Genomic DNA, 17367 nt, shown 5'->3' with positions numbered 1-17367 from the left:
ATATTTCCCCACTAAATCTCTTGCACTTCTAACTCTGCCTTGGTGTTTGCTTTTAGGAGAACCTGAACGGACGCAGCTCTTCTCACACGTGACATTGTCACTTCACACAATCCCACCATACCTTCCCAGATCCCCAACTGGAAATAGTCCCCACATCTTGCGAACTCATTTTGTCTTAGAGTTGGGAGTTTGCTGGGTGTTGGGTTCCATCTTTCCGACTATGTGAGTTATTAGGATTTATAGTACCCCTCCCATTTAGCCTCCTGTAGGTTGCTGAGGTTCCCTGGAGATGAGACAAGAGGTGTGAGATAGTCAAACACATACTTTATTCCTGTATGGACATTCTTTCCAGAATCCCAGGCTAGAAAACAGAAACCTCAGGAATGACCTGGTACCACTTACAGGATTCTTCCTGAGAGCCAGGTCAATGACGTCGGCTCCCCTTTTCCTAGGAGTCTCCTGGGTCCTTCCAAGAGGAAAGGACATTCCAGCACATCTTATCATTCTGGTGTGGGGGGCGGAGGGCCAGGACTCCTGCCCTTTTGTTCCTCCACACCCCTCACTTACTATGGTACCACTCTGAGTCCACAATATACATCCGCTCCTCTCTGTGAAACAGTGAGAAGGAGGAGAGATTGGCACAATACAGAGAACACACTGATAGCAGCTGGATCCCATGTTTTGGAAGTAACATGACAAAGACTGGCCCCAAGATGTCTTATATCCTATTACTACTGAACAGTACACCACAGAAAACTGCTTAGGAGATAAACACAAGGTGACACATTTCTGTAGGAATGAGACCCATGCATAGTGCAAATCATGGCGTTTCTCACACATGGGAGCTGATGACATTTTTGTAAGTTAAGTGGGTGTTGGAGAGTGGATCAGAGGAAGGCTTGCTGGGCTTGCTCAGAGGGGATGTTTTGCCATATTTGAAACTGCTCAGTGCCTTCCCACACTCCCTCTAACTATCCGCAGTGACAATGCCGTCCAGTCACATCCCACTAGGTCCCCTGGACTGACTGGTGGCTCCCGTTGGGATGACCTCAGAGAACTCTCACTGCAAAAGCCTCTCTGCAGGTCTCAGCTCTTGGCTTGATTACCCGTGTTGAGTGTGGGCCTTTAGAATCCTGGGGAGAATGTGCTTTTCTGCTGGCCCCATGCCTGCTGGCTGGCCTTGTCCCAGTAGGACTGGTGAGTTAGCAAGGGCCAGTCCAGCAGGCTCCTCAAGGGAGGAAGGAACTGTGTGTCCGCAGCTCAGGGCCATGTCCAGAGCAGGTGGTCAGTAATCCTTGTTGAATTCAACTGTAACCTCTGCCATAGAGAGGATGTCCCCAAGTCCTTGACACTTTCTTTTTAGGTACTTGTCATAATCATGCCAGTTCTTAATATCCCTCTGAAGTGAATCATCCATACACAGCATTTCTCATTGGAAGTATGACTAATGCTTTCGGCACTGACTTTTGTTGTCCCTAAATTATGTCTTCTATGCATATATCTGCATTGAGCTGGCTTTACTTAATTTATTTAATCCTTCCCATGAGGCTTTGCAGAGTATGGTTCTTGGGTCCTCCTGGCTTATACTGTTGCTATACAACTCCCCTAGGCCAGCTCATGCCTTTATAGGGTGAGAGCCAGCTGGGCTGTGAACCCCGTGGGCAGCAATGCTCTCCCTCCACACATGGATGCAGTGCATGTACAGCCATTCTTCAAACCACGAGGAGGACATTCATGGATGTTACAAGAAGCTTCTGCTTTCAGCCACATCTGGCTGAAGCACATCTGGGAGACGCAGAGGAACTGCATGCTCACCTGCTGGAAACCCCAAAGCTGTACTGGGACATGAAGTATTAAGTTCATGGCTCTCAGCAGACAGACTGTTCTATAGGGTTGGTGTGTTGTCCCACCCGTTACAGACAGGAGGCCAGCAAAGCCATGGTGGCAGGAAGGGGAGATGCAGAGAGTTGGAAGCAAAGTTGCCAGGTAGCCTCTTCCCAGAGTTGCTGCTGCAGTGTGCAGCCCCTTCACTCACTGGGCATCTGAGCCCATGCCTGATGCTAGTGCAACACTATGACTCTGGGTTGGTGCCCCTGTCCTAAGATACCTAAAAGGCCAGAGCAGGGAGCCCGCAAGTTTGTTTTCCTCATGGCATTTCTAGCTGCAGGCTTGGCCGGATGGACAGATGCAGGCTTTGACACCAAGTCTTCAACTCTGTCAAAGGCCAAAACCTTCCAGGAGAAAAACACTACTCACATTTTAGGATAAATCAGAGAATGTCTGATAGGGGTATTGACGCTTGGTCTCAGCAGTTGCTACTTCCCCAGGAACTGGGTAGCAAGTCACTAGACTCTCTATTCCTGTTCTTTGTGAGACCACCATATGTTGGTGAAACAAACAAACGAAAATCCTACAATCATCAAGCCATTGAATGTCAAAATTGGAAGGGACACTTAGGTGCTCCAGTTCAGCCCCACAGTTTTACAAATAAGGAAAGAGGCTCAGACAGATTAAGTATGGTGCAGCTCTCCTGACTCTTGGTCCATGGCCGACGTTAGCTGGTATCAGTGGACTGATTCTGCCTGCCTCCGTTGCTCAGGATGGTCACTGGGGATGTGACACATGAATCGGTGGCTCTCAATCCCATGATGTTTAAATGCCCTAAAGTATTGAGATGCCAAAAAGGGGCAGACTTTCTCTTCTCATGGGCACTTGGAAGACGGGGTTAAATCTTTCATTCAGATTTTATGTGGTTCCTTCTTTTGTTCACCCTATCAAGGGAAGGTGTCCACCAGCGAAAGGAGGGGAATTTGGGCATGACTGAGAATGACTTCACTGAAGTAAGACAGAGGCTCCAGGCAAACAGATCAGCTGGATCTGTTGTTGGCTTGCAGGGTTCTTCCTGAAATGAGTGCTCAATGCAACCAAAGTTCATTCTAGAATCATGGCATGGATTGTAAAGAGAGAAAATTGAGTCCAACTTTCCCATTTTATAGGATCGGGAAGTTTGATGATTTGCCTTGGGTCACACAGTGTGGGGGGTGGCAGAAACATGGAAGAATGCAGATTTTTTGACTCTGGGATGGAATGTTTTCCCTAAACCATTCTGTCCCTTTTCACCAGCCTCGGTGTTAGGATGTTTCTGATGGTTTCCAGATCAAGGAATGCATGAAGTGAAGCAAGACAAAAATGATGGTGGCTGCCCTTGCTGAAGGCCCCGGAGTCTAGGAGAGCATGTTGGAGTAGAAGCTGTAGCTCTCTGTCATGGTCTTGGAGTTGCTGCGAGAGGAACCATTGGAGGTCAGGTCCAGGGACGAGGGAGTGGCCTTGGGGCCATCCTCCAGCTCCTCCTCCTGGTTCCCCAGCACTGTGGAGACAGTGGTCTCCAGGCGGCTGACCTTATACACACTGCCCTGGGTCTGGAGGTACCGGGTGGATTTCATTTCGAGCCCCTCGTAGTCGCCGGCACTGATGAAAGGGCAGCACCGGAAGGCGTGCTTGAAGCCCAGCCGGAACCTGGAGAGAGAGCAGATGGAGAGGTGACCCTGGGGGACAGCCTGCTTTCAGAGCGTGTTCCCACCATGGCACCAGCTCTTTCACACACCCAAGTGTGACTCTGTGTTATTATTTTTAAAATTGAGAAATGGAGACACTAGGACCAAAAAGATTTAAAGATCAGATACTAAGGACAAATCCAAGACTAGAACCTAGATTCAGGTGAAACACGTCTAGACTGAGGGCAGACACTGAACTATGCTGCTTCCACTGGTGCAGGGTCAGCTGACTTTGGGTCAATTCAACATCAACAAAAATGTTCACTAAGGTTTACCATGTGCGTGATATTGTGCTAGTCACTGGGTGAGAAAAACATAGGCCAAGAGTCCTGTTCTTCCAGTAGCTCAATGCCTGAAGGATGACTTTCTGCCAGTCATGTTCCTTCAGTGTGCCTCTCTCGATCTGACTCTCACACTGACTCTGTCTCCACGCACAGCCCCCTGAGCCCTGGATCCACAGGGCAGAGGGAACAAACTCACAGGCTGCAAACCAGCTCCAGCTAGTGAATTTGCTTCATAGACATCAATCACAGGGGTATTGTTATCTGCACCTTACCCCCACTGACTTAGTAGGCAGTGTTTAAAAGTCAGAAGATATCACTCAAAAATGTGGATTTCTGGTTCCTCTTGGAAAAGAAAAAACATATGTCTAACCTGGGCTTATATTCCTGCATGGTGATAATCAGCAGGGGTTGAGAAATGTGATTAGTTTGCTGCAGTCCCCACCACTCTCTCCTGTCTCACAGCCAGCTTTGCTCATTTAGGTTGGCTGCTCGGTGACTATATAGACCAGGGGTGTCCAAACTTTTTTTTCACCAAGGGCCATATGCGGTAAAATACACAAACAGCTGGGCCACTCACTCGAGGTGAAGTACGTATTGCCTCACCTGGTTTATTTAAGTAAAGTAAATATATTTTTGGAATTTGCTGCGGGCCAATAAAAAATGGATCACGGGCTGCAGTTTGGACACCCCTGATATAGACAGGTGGTCTTGGGGCTCCCGGAGAGTATGAAGGATGGGGTCCTCACCTGTCATTGAGGCAGCAGTAGATGATAGGGTTATACATGGTGGAGCTCATGGCCAGCCACATGATGGCCAGGTAGACCTGCTGAATGAACTTCTCCAGGTAGAGATCCGGGTTGATGTAGGGCAGAAGGAAGAAGATGTGGAAGGGCAGCCAGCAGATGGCAAAAGTGCACACCACGACAATCATCATCTTGACCACCTGGCAAGAAGTTGTGACAGGGGAGATCACCACCATGTCCTTCTTCTCATGGTTACTTTCTCTCTTCTCCTGCCCCCTCACTGCACCAGTGCACTATGGGATGGGAAGTATTTATAATAAGCCCTTTTGAGAAGGAAGAAGGACCTTGGATATGTGGTACCGAATGCCTTGGGTTATGTCGCTCGTTCTCAGAGTGTGGCCCCAGGACCAGCATTATCACCATCACTTGGGACTTTGTCAGAAATGCAAATTCTTGGTCCCCTCCCAGACTTACTGAATCAGAAACTCTGAGGATGGGACCCAGAATGCTACATTTGACAAGCCCTTCCAATGATTTTCATGTGCACTCATGTTTGAGAACCACTGTGTTATATCATCCTTCTGGACAATGACTGGAGAAGCCAAGGGAGACCAGATTAATGAGACAAGGGGAACGGGCATTCAGAAGGGAAAGACCCAGGCAGGGGGGAAGCACCAGATGGGGAAAGGCAGGGAGCTAGAGCAGGCTTCGTGCTTGGAGTCTCAGGAGAAGGGAAGGAGAAGGGGCAGGATTTGGACAGCTGCAGCAAGGGAGTATCTGATGTTTAAAGAGGACTTACAAGGTTTTACGAACCTTGTAACCTCTTCCCTCTTATCCCTAATAAATCAGTGAAGAACTACCTCATGTCCACATAATGAAATACAATGCAAAGAGTTATCAAAAGAAAAAAAAAGAATTAGAAAGCTCTTTATATATTGATGTTTGAAGGTCTTATAGATAGTAAGTGAAAAAGTGAAGGGCAGAAAGTGTGTATTTACTATTTGTGTGAAAAAGAAGAAAGAAGATTTATGTTTAATCAGCGTACAAATGCATTACAATATTTGGAAGGATTAGTAACAGTGGTTACCGCAGAAAATGTGCACATGCTTTTGGGAGCTGGGTAGATGGAGGGAGCCTTTTCTTAGTAAGACTCTTTATATATCTTTTTTTTAACTTTTCACTTTGAAATAATTGAAGCCTCCCAGGAAGTTGCAAAAATAGCACGGAGGGTTTGCAGATTCCTCCAATGGTCTCATCTTACATAACTGACCCACGTGATCAAAAGCAGGACCCAGCATTAGTGCAGTGCTAGTAACTGACCTTCGGGCTCTATTTTGATTTTGCCAGTTTTTACACATGCTCCTTCTGGGGGGTGTATAGTTCTATGAAATTTTATCACCTGTACAGATGAGTGAAAACACTACCACAATCAAGATACAGAACTGCTCCGTCCCCACAGAGAAACTCATGCTGTTCCTTTCTAGGCAGACCCTTCCTCCCACCCCCGCAAAAAAGCAAACAGTGGTGATCTTTTCTCCACCGCTATAATGTGGTTCCTTTTAATATTTTTTGATGTTTGAATGTATTATTTTGGCACACTTTAAATAAATAATAAAAAGAGGACTGAATAACTCTTCAGTGCTTTCGTAGTTAAATACTGTGTGTGTGTGTGTGTGTGTGTGTGTGTGTGTGTGTGTCTTAATAGCTTGACAGGTTGCAATTACTCTTAAGGTGCGACCAAGGTGGCTTATACCTACAACGGCAGGCCTAGGTTACAAGTCCCCTCCCGCTCCCTCCGCGGTCCCCTAGGTGTGTTTTGTGGCCACTGCCTCTGAGTACCATGAGGCTCTGGGGCCCATATGCTTGCCAGCCTGTCACCTGTGCCAGGGTGGATTAGGTGCTGCCTGTCCTTTGCTCACCTTGCGCTTGGCAGAGACTTGCTCATGGTAACGATCAGAGGAGTCCCCAGGGATCTCGCTGGCCCACAGCGTGATTCCCACCACGGTGTACGCATAGCCAATCACCAGCAGGGGGAGGAAGTAGATCAGCACAGTCACGCAAATGTGGTACCTGCAACGGGTGGATGGGAGGGGTCAGTCTCAGAAATAACAGGGTGGTCAAGGTTTGGCAGCTACCTTTCTCAGCATTTGCCATTAATTAGCTTGGATGATAAGACACGTCCCGAGGAGGCCTGCCAGGGAGTATATTAATGGGTAAACTAGAGAAGCAAATCTCTTCAATTTATGTTTTTCTTGTGGACTTTTTCCATAATGGAGATTCCTGTTTGGATTGAAAAGAGAAGAATAAACATTGGTGAGAGGGAACTGAATCCATTGTATACCTATGGCAATTTTATTTGATGTTAACTTCAATATTGCTGGCACTCTCCCTCCGAAAATAAAAAAGAATTCAATCAAGCTTCATTAATAGAAGTATAGTCTCTAGAATGAAGGAGGTGATTGTATCACTCAGCTCATACCTTTCGGATTCCACCTAGGCTCGATTTTGGTGCTGGGATATAGACCAACTACTACGTTCAGATGAGAACTGCCACAATGGTTGATGAGCCCTAACCCATTCTATATGACAAACGAATTCAGAGATATAAGAATAATTACCTTGGATGAGAAAGATAAGACTTATCCTAGTCTACCATCAGTAGGAGAAAGCTACTGAAAATGTAAGCCACTTACAGGTCTGATTCTTAAACACATACCTCCAGATGGAATCTGCCTGAGTTTCAGACACCAACTGAATCGAGTTTGACTGGGACATGAGCAAGAAACAACCCTCTGCAGTGTTAAACCACTGAGATTTTTGAGCTTTGCTACAACAGCATTATTTATCCTGTTCTGTTTAAGCCAAGGCTCCTTCAGGGTAGGACATTCCAAAAAAGTTTTGAATGTTGAGAAAGAATCATTTCCTCAGGGAAATCCTTGGCACGTCTGGCTAGTTATAGCCCTTTCCCCTGATGTGAGTTTAATGGAAAGGCTCAGCAGTTTCAATAGTAATCAGAACAGTAATGAGAACAGCTAATACTTTGGGGAGCTTACGCTAGGTCACTGTGCTGATAATAATGTCAGTGATGGTATTCGTAGCAGCAGTGGGAGTTAGAGCTCACTGAGTGACCAGCACCACACCGAGCACTTTGCTAGCATGATCTCATTTAATCCTGATGTTATAAACAAATGATTGAGCAGGTACTATCAGGATTCCATTTTGTAGAGGAGAAAACCAAAGTTTAGGATTTAATTAACTTGCCTAAGTTCACAGCTGGTTAAAAGGGGAGCTGGGCTGAGAATAGAGACCAGCTTCTAGTCACTGGAGACACGTCACCCAATGATATATTCTTCCACTCTGTTTATGCTTACTCCCCACAGTGATTTTTTTTTCCGATAAGGAAAACCCACTTATTCACTCAACTTCTCCTTTCTCGATACTTCGTTTGTTTTCAACCACTTCTTTGCAAATTTAATATTCCTCACCATTTAATATTCAAAGCAACCTCTGAATATTTAGATTTGCAACTTGAACATACTTCAAGAGTGTTTAGGTAACGAACCACAGATTCAGCAAAGCAGGGAACTGAACGCATCTGTTCTGCTCCAGTCTCACTAGGCTTTCAAGGTTCCCTTGGATTGCCATCTCTCCTGGGAGCCTCTGGGAGATGACAATACAAGGGAACCCTGAAAGCCTAGTGAAACTGGAGCAGAACAGCAGTGACTGCAAATGGTGGTGGTGGTGTTTTTTTTTCTTCCACGTGATCTCAGCCCCCTTCCTGAAAACCTCCAGGCTGCACCTACTTCTTCTACCTATAAGAAGAGCCCCACCTTATACGGACTGATACTGGTTTAGTGCTAAAACATATTAGCTAAGCTTAGCAGGATCACTACCTCAGAGCACTGGGCGCCCATGTTGGTGTCAGGATGTGGTGAGGGGATTCTGTAGGGAAACCACCTGTGCTCCTTCCCCTGGACCAGTGAGCCTAGAACTTGACAGCTTCAGAATCACCTGGTGGGCTTGTACAAACACAAAATGCTGGACCACGCCCAGAGTTTCTGACTTAGCAGGTCTGGGGTGGGGCCTGAGAATCTGCATTTATAGCCAGTTCCCAGGTGATGCCCCTGCTGCTGGTCCAGGTTCAGACTTTGGGAAACACTGTCCTACTCAGCCCCAGAATCCCATGAGAGTCACAGGGGGAATTTTTAAAATATTCAGTGCCCAGAGATACTCATTCAATTGGCCTGAGAATGGGAAGAGGAAACCATATTTTAGAAAATTCCCCAAGTGATGGGGCAGGGTGTTGGAAGATGGGTGAAAAAGGGGAAGGGATTAAGAAGTACAAATTTGTAGTAACAATATAATCATAGGGATGTAAAGTAAAACATAGAGAATGTAGTCAATAATATGGTAATAACTATGCATAATGCCAGGTGGGTGTTAGACTAGTCAGGGGGATCGCTTCTTAAATTATATAGATGTCTAATCACTATGCTGTACTCCTGAAAATAATATAAAATAATACTGAAGGTCACCTACAGTTAAAAAATTTAAAGAAGGGGGGAAGTTAAGGGGAATAAGAGGTTCAAATTTCTAGGTATAAAACAAATTAAGTCAAGGTGATGTAATGCACAGCATGGGTAATATAGTCACTAATGTGATAGTGTGGTACGATGTCAGATGGTGGCTGGACTTGTCATGACGGTCACTTCTTTAGGTATATAAATGTTGAATAACTATTGTGTACCCCTGAAACTAATATAATATTGTATGTCAGCTATATTTTTAATAAAAATATTTTTAAAAAAGAAAATTCCCCAAGTTATTCTGATATACAGCTAGCGTTGAGAACTGCTGTTTCATCTCCAAGGTCCATAAGCCTGTTCGGACTCTACTGCCTAAATTTTTATTACTTCACTAACAAGGGTATTACCTTTGTTTTCTAGTTTCTGTTTCTGATGCTTTCACAACTCCCCAGGCTAGCTCTTTTCTAGAGATAACTCCTGCAAGTGTGTCTTTCATACCCAAATGAACCAATCCAACACCCATAGCAGCACTATTCACAATAAGCAAAAGGTGGAAACAATGTCTGTCCCTCAATAAATGAATGCATAAACAAAATGTGGTACATACATGCAAAGGAATATTATTCAGCCTTAAAAAGAATGAAGTTCTGATACATACTGCAACATGGATGAACCTTGCAAATGTTATGCCAAGTGAATAAGCCAAACACAAAGGACAAATGTTGTACGATTCCATTTACATGAGGTACCTAGAACAGCAAATTCACAGAGACAGAAAGTAGATTAGAGGTCACCAGGGACTGGAGGGAGTGGGTGGGAGTTATTGTTTAATAGGTACAGAATCTGGGATGATGAAAAAGTTCTGGAAATGGATAGTGGTGATGGCTGCACAATATTGTAAAGGTAAAATGGTAAATTTTATATTATGTATATTTATCACAATAAAAAATTTAATAAAGAATAGCATTTTAGCTGAGCTGGGTCTCCTGATTTGTAGTCTTCTGCTCCTTCCAGGCACTGCTCAACAACCTCCTCCTCCAAAATAATAAACAAATAAGCAAAACCAAACAAACAAAAACAGCCGCGCAGATTTGATTCTTGGAGAGGATCAAAGGTTAAATACATCCTCTTAAATGTTGCTCAGATAAACCCCTTTTACAAAGAAGTTGCCAACACTCTATCCAAACAATGTCCAAGTTGTTCCAAATAATTGCAGGTCAAATGAGTGAAATTCCATCACTAAAAAATATGAAAATGAATGCATTTCTTCTACCTTGACATCTTTTGGGAGAAATTTTACCATATTCTTGTAGTTAATTGGAGGTCACTGTTCTTTCATTTTGTGCCAAAATCATTATTTTAGAGAGCTGGTCGATGAACTTAGTGTAATGTTATTTTGTGCATCTCTGTGCTTTTTTTGGCTTTTGAATCTGATATTCCCTAGGTTCCTGCCAGGTAGGATTTTATCAATTCTAAGAATTAATATCTGCCTTGGGACAAGAGATCAGGGGTCAGGGGTATGCAAAAAGTGAGCCAGAGAAAGTGTCAGCAGTGACTGCAAGAGAGGGTGACAGAAGGGAGCACTGGTTCCCACTTGATGAGACATGCATTTATTCATTAAATCCTGCCAACGGACTTCTCAATACTTTCAGAAGGAAGGTGCGAGGAACAGTTTCATGTCTTTGTTCCCTCCATTTCACTCCTCTAAGCAGTGAATGGGGCTTGACACATTTGATAGGATAAACTTGCTGAATACAGTGTAGCCCCAAATCCTGCCCATTCCCCGTCCTTAATGCCTTAATACTGTAATGCTCTCTAATCCAGGTTCAATTAGGGCTCACTGGCAGGAGTGAACTCATCCAAGCATCAACAGTTCCAGTTTAAAAAATCCTCAGCATTTGAAGTGAAGATGGATAGGTTTAGTAAATAGTACTTAGGGGGTCTTCTAATAAACTGCACAGAGGCTCTAGTACTGTGGGGTGGGGGAAGGAGGAGGCCCGGAAGGCAGGGCTCTGGGCTCCCCACCTTCACTCTGTGAGACAGCTCTGTTTCGCTGGGTTTATATATTTCCTTTCTGTGGATGATTTTGTTTGGTGGTGGTGGAAGATTTCAGCTGTTACAGAGAGGCTGAAGAGCACTGATGTAATCCCAGTCCCCATTCAGTGTATAAACTATCTCTGCAATACCCATATCTCATCATTGTCCATCTTTTTCTTGAATACCCCCTGTGACATGCTGCTCAGTAGCTATAAAACCAGCTCTATTAGAGATACCCTGCATTTTGTTAGAGAGGCGGACTCTCAGGCCCCACCCTGATGGACCAAATCAGAGTATGCATTCTAACAACCTGGTGATTCATGTGCCAGTTCAAGTGCGAAGCACACGCTCTCAATCTTGACTTCACATTGAGATCACCTGGGGAGCACTGGAATATTCCAATGCACGGATCCCACCATAGAGCTTCTGATTTAAAAGTGGTCTGCAGCACAGCCTGGGCCTCAGCGTTTTAGAAGCTCCCCAGGTAATTCTCCTGTGCATCCAGAGCTGAGAGTCCTTGTCATTGCGTGTCCTGCTGGCAGCTGCAACTGACACATTTCCTCCTTAAACTGAGTGAAAACCCGTGGCCCTGTAGCTTTCACTACTTAATTCTGGGTGACTCGCAACAAGCTGATTCTGCGCACTGGGAGGTCCTGGGAGCGCCTTTCCCACAGCCCTCTTTGCAGCTCGGACCTCTCGGGCCAGCCCTCGTTTGACATGTGCAGAGCAGACTCAACCCCCTGACCCAGCAGCCCTCAGGCTGTTGCTTAGAGCACTGTACTGACTTTTTACTTCCTGCAGAAAATTGTCTTCTTTGCAGGTAAATGTGCTTTCTTTGTAGTAAAGGAAAGCAAAAGATATATATTTCTTGGTTTACATTTATTTCCAGACATTAGAGCCCAGTTTCAAAGCCCTGGCAGTCCTCTTGGAGGCAGGTGAAAATTGAGACCTACTAATGAATAAATTCAGCAAGTGTTCATTCAGCACCTGTTATATACTTGGTCCTGTGCTTGGAGCTGGGGGCATGAAGAAGAGTCCCAGCCTGTGGTCTCTTTCCAGGAGTTTAGTTAGTGGGGACAGAGAAGTGCCAAAGGGACATGGGACATGATTGACAGACAGTGGTGTGGAGACATTGAAGAGGTATGTCAGGGGCCTCTATAAACACAAGTATATATAATGTATAAAAATATATAAAAATTTTAAGTTACCCTGAATACAATAGGTGTTTTGTTACTAAGTGCATGGAGAGTAAGGGGGAATGCAGAAGGAACGTCTCAGCCAAGCGTATCAGGGAAGCTTCCTGGAGGAGGCGCTGCTTGGCTAGACCCAGCTACATAAGCAGGACGTTGGTGATCCAGGCAGGGAAAACAGCAAGTGCAACATCACTGAAGGAGGATGTTGGCCTCCTGAGGGTGCTGTGCTGTGATGCAGACTGAGTGGAACATGGCTGTTCGAGGAAGTTGCAGGAGACTTGGCCGGAAAGGTAGACAGAAGCCAAACATGAAGGGCATTTTATGACAGGCTGGAGAGTTTGTAATTTATTCTAAGGCTGATGGAAACCATGACATGGTTTTAAACAGGGGAGTCACCTGATCAAATACTTGCGCTCCGGCCATGGTGAGGCAGAGATGGAGGCAGGCAAGGCTAGAGGCAGCCAGCCGTTAGGATATTGTGCAGGGACCCAGGCAGGAAGTGACAATGACCTGAGCTGGGGCCACGGGCCGGGACCGGGAGGAGGATAAGGCCTCAAGGGGTGCTATGGCTGGGAGGAAGAGCTGGTGGGCTTGGCAGCTGCTGGGACAATTTACCTGGATTTCTGGCCTATGGGCATGGCGGAGAGTGAAGCTAACTGCTGCTGGTATGTGGACCCAGGAGGAGGAGCGGGCTTGTTGGGGGAAGTTGGTAGTTGACTTTTAAACACGCTGACCTTGGGAGCAGGAAGTTGGATGTCTGGGTCTGGCTGGAGCTGGGACAAAAGGCTTGGCCTGGAGATTAGATTTAGAGCCCTTGGGTGTCCCCAAAGCATGAGAAGGCAAGGGGATGGTCCTGAGAGAGGAGGGTGAGGACTGACAGGGGAAGTCTACATGGGGGCTAAGCCTAGAGTGGGGGGGGGAGTGGGGGGGAGGGCTGGCCATGGTGGGGGCTGGAGGAAGGGGGAATCCAGGGCTGTGCACTCTGGCTGAAGGGACGGAGGGTGAGGACTAGAACTGGTAGGTTCAGTTTTAGTGGGTATCAGACACTAAAGCAGGTGGGCTGACGGGAGGGGAGTGAGGAAGTGAATGCAAACTCCATTCTTAAAATGCTGGGCTATGAAAGGAAGAGGGAGGGCAGTAGCCAAAAAATGGGATAATGAAGCCCTCTGAGCTCTCTCCCGCTTGTCCCCCAGTCTACCCTGGGTTACAGTGATGTGAGTACATGTCCTCCCTATTCTTTGCAGAAGGGCCAGGATCACACCTCTGCCACCTTCCCCCCGCCATAAACTCTGGGCAGAAATGCCCCCGAGTCGGCCTTTCTCAGCATGGGTGACCAACCAATTAAGGCAAATGCTCAAACACATCTATTTAATTCATGGAAAAACGGGGTTCACCAAATCCCCACTCCCACATGGTACTGTCTCCTGGCAGTGGTCACTCAGTGGTCACTCAGCTCCTTCAGGTGAACAAGACAGGAAATAAAGCACATCCTTTCTGCAGTCATTGTCCAAACCACACAAGTCAGAATTTGGCTGTGTCTTTCTCCAGGCTCCTTTTTGTATGTTATCTCCTTGATTGGATGTTATCTCCTTGATTGGACCAATTTGTAAGAACTCTTCGTGGCTTTGATCATATTATACTTAGAACGGCCTCTTCCATACCAACGTCATGAAAACATTTGCCTAGACTTCCTCCCGATTTATTTATTTGATTATTTGCGCTTATTTGCTTATTTGGAGGCAGAGCACTGTGCTGCTCCTCTTTAATCCCCTTCACAGAACTGGCACCAAGGAAATACTTCATCGAAAGATATCATCTCAGGCTTTGAAGGACATTAGAATGCTCGCTGGCTCATCCCCCACCCGGAAGAAGCCCTCCTGATGGCCACCCCCACAGGAGTGGGCCAGCGTGTGCTTGAGTGTAGGTCTGTGTGGGCAGAGAGGCTGGAAGCCTGAGCATTTCTTACCTCTTCATTTTTTAATCAATCGTTTCTCAACACAAGTACTATCTATTTATTGTGGATTTGCAAATACAGTCAGGCATTAAAAGAAAACCTTCAAAATGTCCTATAATTGCATTACTTAGAAATAAATTATAATAAAATCGATTAATATCTTCCCATATCTTTACGCACACACACTCCCATTTGTACATAAATAAGCATACTTTAGAATACTTTGAAAATTTAACACGATGTCACAACATCTTTTTTATGTCAACAAATATATTTTCGTAACAAAATTTTGAATGACTGTAATGATATTCTATTTTACGGAAGTCTGTGGTTATTTAGCCAGTCTTTCAATTTGGACATTTGAGTTATTTACAATGCTTTGATATTTAATTGTTTTAACTATAATATTGAAATATGTGTCTTTGCTCTCATTCTTATTTGCCCAGGATAAATCCGTCAGAATTAAGTTAAAGTGTTTTTCATTTTTTTCACATTAGACAGGTAATATGCTGATGTTGTAACAAGGTTTGAGAGAGGCACGTCTCACAAAAGAGCGTGAACCCCCAATCATCACACTTATGAACTACAAAAGGATCTAAGTTAAAGTGTTTTTAAGGGTTGATATACATTGTCATATAAATTGTCACTTTTCAGAAAACGTGCCCATTTATATAACCAGCTGCACTCGGTGACATTTTCCTTTCCTCCACCTGGCTGCTCTGGGCATTAATATGTCTTTTAGTCTTTGGTAACATCATAGTTTATACATGGTTCACTACTTTACATTTAATATTCTTGATTCATTGTAAATTGAAATTTTATAATTATGCTCTTTAGTCATTGTCATTTCTTCTTTTGTGAATTGCCTGCTGGTATAATTTACTCAATTTACATTGGGGGTGTTCATATTGTCCTTACCAATTTGTAAGAACTCTTCGTGGCTTTGATCATATTATACTTAGAACGGCCTCTTCCATACCAACGTCATGAAAACATTTGCCTAGACTTCCTCCCGGTTTATTTATTTGATTATTTGCGCTTAACTATTCAGTCTACCAAGGATTTATTTTAGTGACTCTTATGAGAAAAGGCTGCACAGTTTTTGCTCCGATAATTGTTCACAATTTTCTCAGCACTGCTGTTGGATACATCATCCTTTTCTTGCTGTTTTGAAGTTGCACTTGTATGGTGTACACTCACACGTATACTTGGCTCTGTTTCTGGGCCTTTGTTCTGTTTCCTTGATCTATCCCTTCTTTCTAGTGCCATCTCTGCCCATCTCAGTTTTTGTGGCTTTGTAGTACATCTTTTATCATTGGCAGTACAAATCTTTTATTATTTTACTCAGTTCAAAAAAAAATATCTCCAGAGCTGCATATTTCTTAATAACAGGATCAGGGGATGGTTTCAGTTATTTGCAGCCAGGCTTACAGCTTCCCGGAAGATATTAATCAGATGGTAAATTCACTGGCCCATCGCCTCTCAGGCTGAAGTTCAGTAGTGGGTGCTATTGATCTGCCCAGCTCCTTATGTCCTTGTTTCATATTCTTTCTTGATCAGCTTTCTCAGGCAAAGAAAAAGGTTCTGAAGAATATGTGTTGCCAGCAATAGCTGCAGAGTTTGGTAATGCTCTAACAAGAGGTATTTAAACCCTGGACTCCAGCAGAAAAATACTCAGATCCCTCCCCCACACCCTTCCTCCCTCTGGTCTACTCAGGGGCAGGGTGGGGATGGTAGGAGAGGCAGGGGGCTAATACTCCTGCCTGAAATTTTTATTTGGTGGATATGTTAAAGAGCAAACAAACTCTGAATTTTGCCTATAGAAGGCTTTGTATTGTTGAGAAAGGAGAACAAATTAGAGCGTTGGTGTGGCTGAGGACTTTTTTGTGTTTTCGGATAAGAGAAGATAAGCTAGAAGCTTAATTTGGGATGGAGTGAAAAAAATGTCAAATTGGTCTCTGTGAAGGGAAAAAATATTAAGAGTACAGGTAACAATAAAGAGAGAGAAAGATGAGAGAGAGAGAGAGAGAGAGAGAGAGAGAGAGAGAGAGAGAGAGAGAGATTGAAAGAGAGCCCTGAGCCCAGCAGGTTTACAGCAGGGACTTACGAAAGGACACAGCCAAAAAGAAATTTCCGGTGGTGAGGACTGCTCAATATACTGTAAGAAACAGTGGTACCTGAGAGTAAGTTCAAAGACAGTACAATCCTGTCCTATGCTGTAATTCTGATTTCTCTAATAACTTCCCAAATCTTCTGTAAGGTATACCTCACCCAACAACTCCATGTCAGTGGGACTTTGAGAAAATAAAGGTGAAGGACTGGTTTCCTGAGTGGAGCCAAGTGGGCTGGCCAGAGATAGTGGTGGCCAGGATGTTCCACCGTGAGTTACGGTTCTTACCTTGGGTAAGGTAGGGGGTGTGGTGAAGAGGAGGACCCTGTTTCAAGAAGCAGGGAGACAGTGAGAGAATCCCTGAATCTGTACCCTGCTCCCTGGTCTATCTTTCCGATCTGGCAGATGACTTGAAATCCTGTGATCCCCTATGATAAATCCCCCACCAGCTGCAGCGCGCCGACACTGAAGTGTGAACAGACAACCACCACCAGGTGGCGCCAAGCTGCAGCTGGCACAGGGCCCCAGCAGGATGTACTTCATTTAGGTTACTGACACACCAGTACCCCAGCAATAAAACAGCATTCATTTTATGTGCTTGTAGTCATCGTACACTGCACACCCTACCTCCAATCCCTTACAGTGTCATGATGCAGTTTTCCGATGCGTACTTTGGCCCAGTCCTTACCATCATAGCATGAGCTTTGCAAACCTCACTGAGAACAAGACTGAATTTTCTCTGTGACATGTTTTCCTGAGTCTCAGTGGGCACTGGTAAACGTTTTGCTGATATAACGCACCCACCCTCAACCCCTCCAAAGAGTTCTTAACTCTATTGTGTTAGGCTTTGCCTGGGGTGAGGGGAGCTGACTATCACTGCAGTGGAATTCTTCTTGCTGGATGAGCAGCCAGGGACAGATGTGGGATGAGCTTCTGTCCTGGTTGCTGCAGCCTGTGATGAACGCT

The 17367-nt window shown here is 45.0% G+C and overlaps 1 protein-coding gene across 1 annotated transcript in view; it reads right to left on the bottom strand.

Moving 5' to 3' along the window:
• Positions 1-3095: 3095 nt before the first annotated feature.
• The window catches only part of TACR1 (tachykinin receptor 1), a 130902-nt gene continuing 116630 nt past the window's right edge, over positions 3096-17367 (bottom strand). The window contains exons 3-5 of the mRNA XM_081069733.1: positions 6501-6651; positions 4585-4781; positions 3096-3516 (exon numbers count right to left, since the gene is read on the bottom strand). Of these exons, the coding sequence (XP_080925859.1) occupies positions 3225-3516; positions 4585-4781; positions 6501-6651 (640 nt within the window). The 3' untranslated portion in view covers positions 3096-3224. The remainder of the gene's footprint in view (positions 3517-4584; positions 4782-6500; positions 6652-17367) is intronic.

The sequence above is a fragment of the Rhinolophus hipposideros genome (genome assembly GCF_964194185.1).
Source record: "Rhinolophus hipposideros genome assembly, chromosome: 12".
In the NCBI taxonomy this organism is placed as follows: Eukaryota; Metazoa; Chordata; class Mammalia; order Chiroptera; family Rhinolophidae; genus Rhinolophus; species Rhinolophus hipposideros.
Note: the sequence above shows the minus strand (reverse complement) of the source record. Positions and strands in the feature narration are given on the sequence as shown.